The 6,493-nt window shown below is 33.7% G+C and overlaps 1 protein-coding gene across 3 annotated transcripts in view; it reads right to left on the bottom strand.

Annotated features, from left to right (window-relative positions):
• Window positions 1-6,493, bottom strand: part of LOC111086701 (chordin-like protein 1) — a 34,094-nt gene that overhangs the window by 20,618 nt on the left and 6,983 nt on the right. For all 3 annotated transcript variants that reach the window (XM_022390589.1, XM_022390591.1, XM_022390590.1), the window contains 2 exons: window positions 477-601; window positions 43-136 (listed from right to left, as the gene is read on the bottom strand). In XM_022390589.1, the coding sequence (XP_022246297.1) occupies window positions 43-136; window positions 477-601 (219 nt within the window). The remainder of the gene's footprint in view (window positions 1-42; window positions 137-476; window positions 602-6,493) is intronic.

The raw sequence follows: 6,493 nt of genomic DNA, 5'->3' as shown, positions 1-6,493 counted from the left end.
CAAACAAACAAACAAACAAAAGACTGAAAGTGTATCACTTACCAGTACATTTTTTACAACATTTTTCATCGATATTATCCTCATAAGAACATAGTTCTGTTCCACACTTGTTTGTAGTGCAGTTGACTTGGCCATTCTGTAAAGTAGAGAAAGGGCATATTGTGGCCCATCTTATTTTACACTGAGTAATATTATACTAGTAAACGATTAACTCAAGATGGAAAGAAGTCAAAGAAATTTGTGTAAAGACAATTGAACTGCCAGGTGTAATACACTCTAATAATAAACATGTTTTTGGTGCACGACAAAACAGTGGCCAAGGTGTGCATTGTCACTTACTGCTAGATTTGATATTTCATCTGTAGAAACATTATGTAAGTTGAAGACTTTTACATGCAACAAGGGTGAAAAGAATAAAATAAAAAACATGGAATATAGAGTTAATGGAATTAACCAGAGAACTAAAAATGTCGTACCTCATGACAATGGCAAGCTAGACAAATTGGTCCTTTGGGATTATCCGCCAGGTGATACCAGTTGTCCCCACGGCTGTACGACTTACCTGAGAAACTACACATCATCTGCTTACGGTTCTTGGCACCTGTAAGCACGTGATATAAATATGACTTTTTATCTTTAACAGCTAAAACTTTCTTTTTGCATTTATGTGTGACACAAGCATAGTTTTATAAAGTGGCATTTTATTGTGGCACTTTGAACTCAATAGCTAATAGAATTCAAAATACAAAGCTATAATAACTCAAACTAGACACTTAATCAAAAAATCATCAGAGGACTAATTTTTAGTGCCAAAGTAATTCAATTGGTCGTCGAAAACAATGTTAGAGCTATTTACACTTATTTCTTCACACACAGAGAATAACATATCATGTGACGCTATTATGGCTGCCATGACGTTAAAAGAGAGAGAATTAGAGTTTATAACACATACAATTTAAGGACAACAAAACTATCGCTTAGAAGAAAGTACCTTAACAACGCGTGTTACGCGTGGTAATAAATGGTCAAGTTTCAAAACATAGCCATAGCTGCTTTGCTCCCACTGACAAAATGACAGTATTTAACAAAATCTCATGCATCTGTTGACTTGTTTAATGAAAGTGTATTGTTATATGCAACACTATTACATTCGTCTATCTCTTACTGACAACCGTTATATATGTGACGTCATAGCAATCATATGATTCTTAGTGTTAAAATGGTGATAAGTATGACACACAGTTACATTACATAACTCTTAGTTATAGGATGTATATACAAGTGACCAAATTACAAACTAACTGACTTTTAATGAGGTAAAGTTTCAACCAGTGTAAAGCAGCTACAACCTTCTGGTTTTAATGGTAGAGTGTCGACCTATGTAACATAGTACTTTTACTACTGTCCCCCGGTGGAACAGTGGTAAGCTTACGGAATTCTAACACTAAAATCAGGGGTTCGATTACTCCCAGTTGATATAGCAGATGGCCCGATGTGGCTTTGTTATTAAACACACACACATATATACAACTATATAGATCTTAGTAACGTAATATATAATTTTAGAAGACATAAGTATAACTAAAACCATATGGTTCTTAATAAAAGAGTGTCATTGCATTTGACACAATACAAACAGTTTGGATATCAGCGGCAGAGTCTCAGTATATTTGACACAATACCAACAGTTTGGATATCAACGGCAGAGTCTCAGTATATTTGACACAATACCAACAGTTTGGATATCAACGGCAGAGTCTCAGTATATTTGACACAATACCAACAGTTTGGATATCAACGGCAGAGTCTCAGTATATTTGACACAATACCAACAGTTTGGATATCAACAGCAGAGTCTCAGTATATTTGACACAATACCAACAGTTTGGATATCAGCGGCAGAGTCTCAGTATATATGACACAGTTCAACTGTAATTTGTAGTGGCATTGTGTTAATATAAGTAACACAGTAACATCCGTATTTTTAGCAACAGAATGTCATCGTGTATGATACATTTACATCCTAGCTCATAGTAGTAGACTATTGATCTATATGACATGATTATAATGATATGTTTCTTACTGATGTATGTAACACGTTAAGAACTGTTGTTCTATTGTTTTAGCGAAAGAGTATCAGCATATTGAATGGGCTATAGCGAATCCGCCTAATAAAGACACTAAGGATGCTTATTTTGATATATTTCGTGCTAAATCTGTATGTGAACGTTGACCTAAAATAATTCCCGCTATTGATTCGAGACCCGAAGAGACAGGTGGAGCTGCTATCGTTAAGTATGTTCCTTCTAAACCACTTCGCATCCCTGAGATTGTGTAACTGCTTTTCTTAATTTGGGGGTTCGCTATGGCCCCTATCCCTTGGCTCTTAGTGACAGAATGTTGATGTGTGTGATGCAATCATAACCATCTGCTGTTCATTTAGTAAGCGTATCAGATAATATGACACAGCTAAATTGATTTAAACGGCAAAATCATAATCAGTTATAGATATTTGTGAAAAAAGCAATAATTTATGCAACTATAATGCTTGGGTTCTAGTTGAAAGTGTTTCAATCTATGAAACATATGCAATAGTGTAGTTCCTATAGGTGTACAAGCTCGATTCTAGTATGACATTGAACAGTCGTCATTCTACACTTCCCAAACGTCTAGTTTTACATAAACCAAAACCAACAACAAACTTTTTTATTTCAGATAATATAAATTATTTTTCTGCTCAGTTTAAGGTATTTTATTTCTATTTTGTAGATTCCAGATGAATCAGCGGTAAAACTGAAGGTTTATAACCCTAAAATTCCTGACCCGATCCTTGCAAACAGCAAAACATAGCCCATTGTGTAGTTTTGTGTATAATAGTAAACAAACTTACTTTACTTCAATTTTTTAATGTGAACTTCATCTCAAAGAAACTTTAGTTTTCAGTATGTAGTCCATAAGGTGTGATACACATTAAAAGGCGATATTGTTTAAAGATTGTACTGGCTATCTGATCGTTAAGACTACTATTTATGCTAAAGTGTCAAAATGTGTCTTTTGGTATATTTGGAAATGTTCAAAATATTTATTTTGTGATTAAAATGCACAAAATATTAAAGGTAACCACTGAACAAATCTACATTTGTCTTATGTACACCCTACGTATTAGCCAGTGAGACTGCAACTTGCATATTCACTTAATTAAACATTATAAATTGCATTATCCAATGAAACTGAAAATGTGGTTGATCTTTAAAAGAACACAAGCCCAGCAACAAACAGATCAGGTTGAAGAAGCTTAGCTCGGTCTGAGGATCTAACAGATGGTGAATACTTTAATATAATAGAAATGGTCAAGTCTCAGTTTGAGGAAAATTCATATAAAATCTCTCATAACGTGTTGAGAGAGAAGGGGAGGACTGTTTATTAAACTGCAAAATGGAATATCCTACGTAATTTTGTCTATAATTCTGGGTTTGGAAAAAAGAGAGCAATAGATATACGACTAGTTCAGCTTTGTTCTTCTGTACCTTATATTGGAACATTTAATCTGATATGTAGACCTGACTCCTTCCGCAGGCAGAATTAGTCAACGATTATGTCATACTAGTATAAGATGATATTTATATGCATGTACAGACAAAAAGTGACAAGTATGCATTCCAGAAGGAAGTCACAGTATGCAGATGCAACTAGTTGCAACAATGATGAGACATCGTGTCAGTCCTTGGTCTATATCTTTCTGATGGGAGAAATGATGTTGAAAACATTTGCACATGGATATAACCACATGACGTGGATGTTGTGGACAGTGGAGTTAAGGATGCTTTCGATCTCCTTCATGAACTGAGTGTGTAAATGAAAAACCAAGAGGTAAATCTTTCTGCAAAATGGGGTCAGAACATCCTACAAAGAAATCCAATATTTCAAAGCTTACTTGAGTAAGAAAACACATTATGCTAGTATAATAATAGGTAGGTAAACAACGATTTATAATAATAAGGAAGAGTTTTATTAGTGGAGAAACATACTACATATTTCGGCAGAACATTGGCCTGTCTTCTACAGACAGACCAATGCCTGACCTGAAGAAGACAGGCCAATGCCTGACTTGAAGAAGACAGACCAATCTTCTGTCGAAACATGTAGCATGTTCCATCATCAATAAAAATCTTCCTTATGTTTATAAATCGTTGTTTTCCTACCTATTATTAATTCAAGGCTTATCACAGATATTCTTGGGTTGTAGGAGCAATAAATGATTGCATAGAATAATAAAATAGTGTAAGCTACTGGATATGTTATTCACCTACCTAAATCTTCATTTTATATAGAATTATGTGAGATTTTTCACTTTCTTTCCAACTTTTATTGGTCTGCTCTCAAACAAAACAAGCCAGCTGGCTACTTCTGCACAGTGCATGTTTGAACTAGTGAACAGTTTAATACACTCCATCAGATTGTAGAGTCCGTAGGCTTAGAGCAGAAGAGTTTAATATAGGAAAAGACTGAAACAGTGATATAGCTTTGAACTTTCCACAGTTATTTACAGTAACTGATAATAGGTGTATGCTAGCGGAAGCAGATGGTATCATTCACACAAGAACATCTATCTGAAGATGGACAGGAAGGCGTGTGGATCAATTGTGAAAAGGTTGATCTTCTCCATGCAAAATATTCCAGCCGACAATATTTTAAATAAAGAGTACTCTCTCTGGTCTCAACATGATTGTCTAACATGGCTTTCTTAAAGTAGCCAAATGCCTCGTCATCTTATTAGTGACCCGTATGAATAGATTAAAGATATTACCACTGTTCCAATTTATTATCTACCGAGATCATAGTAAGTTACCTATACTAGTCTGATACTGCTTGTGTAGTGCTGTGCAAACATAGCGTTAGTAACATAGGACTCAAGCATTAATGGCACCCCCGATTACTGGACAGTAAATAAAGATGAAATATGAAAACTTAGTGTACGAAGTATATGAAACATGATATTCTTTATGGGTAACTAATGGTTATTTTTTTGTGGGTTCTACATTTGTGGGATACACAATACGTCTAAATAATCAAATCAAAGAGTAGGTCCTTGTCCTTTGTAATAAATCATAGCAAAGTGAAACAAGTTTTCTAATTTGAAAATTAAGGTAAATATTTTATGTCTTATTTCTGCTGGAATATTAAATATTATCTCGTGTGTGTAGTTTATTTGAAAAGTAATTCAGATGTTTCATACTTCTCTCTTTTTTACCTTTCAGTTTTATATAATTGGATCACGGACACAATATTCTTATATAATTTCAAAATTTTGTAGCAAAAAAAGAGATTTTGTGACAATTTTTTATTGTTTATAGCATAAACCTGGTCAAAGGTAGTACAAACTTTAATCACTTGGAGGTTAAAGAATGATAAACATTATCAACATTTTTTATGTAGACTATAGTAACGATAACATGATTTGAAAAATATGGGAAAAAAATATTATTCCAGTTTTGAGTTTCAGAAAAAAACTTGAGGTAATCCTGCAGCGTACATGTATACGCAAGTTTGAAATAAACCTCCCACACCTCTCTACATTTACTAGTCGCTAAATGATTTTACCACAGGAGAATCCCAATGAGAAAGAGTTAATGTAAAGTGTTGACAATTTTCCTGGAACGAATGTAAGGACGAATGTTTGGCAAAAGTGGTGAAGCATTTAACAATAATTTTTCATGCGCTCATAAGCTTGTTTATATTTGACGGAATTCATTTTTCCCAAAGGAACAAACGGTGAATGTTTTTCACGTATAAATAAAAATGATGTTTACAAACTTGCAGATTTTTAAAAGAAATAAAAAAGCAAAGACCATCACGCACCTAGTTTGAATAAACGTGCTACGGATATAGAGTGAAGTTGAAACCTTCCAATACTTCTCTACACCTTTCTTCATTAAAAAATAAGTTTTCATGCAGACGATCATTAAATTTGACCTTTTAATCTCCTTACTTCAGTAGCTTGAAACATTATGTTGCAGTAATGTATGAAAGATTTCTCAGTGTTTTGCTTTAAGAACTCGTTCTGAGAAACGAAACCTTTATTGCTTTTGAGATTATAGTGATGTATATGCAGAAACATATAAGCAATAAAAGATGAACCAGGAACAGTCAGGAAAAAATATATGAAAGTATGATGTTTTCCAAACCTAGTCTGTTTTTTTCTGAAAACTCAATTATGTTTGCAAAAATATAACTTCAAATTTCCATTGCCAGTTTTCTTTTCTATTTATTAAAAGCAACATGATTATACGAGCTTCAAAAGTGTAAAATGTTCAATTTTGTTTCTCCAGACTTTAGGAGAGACATTATTCAAAACCAATTTCTAATTACTTCCAATCGTGGGAGTTTTTGAAGTCCATTAAACTTGTAAAGAGTTTAGGAGAGACATTATTCAAAACCAATTTCTAATTACTTCCAATCGTGGGAGTTTTTGAAGTCCATTAAACTTGTAAAG

This window comes from Limulus polyphemus, unplaced genomic scaffold, assembly GCF_000517525.1.
Source record: "Limulus polyphemus unplaced genomic scaffold, Limulus_polyphemus-2.1.2 Scaffold1339, whole genome shotgun sequence".
NCBI classification, from domain to species: Eukaryota; Metazoa; Arthropoda; class Merostomata; order Xiphosura; family Limulidae; genus Limulus; species Limulus polyphemus.
The sequence above is the reverse complement of the archived record's forward strand: the minus strand, read 5'-3'. Positions and strand labels throughout refer to the sequence as shown.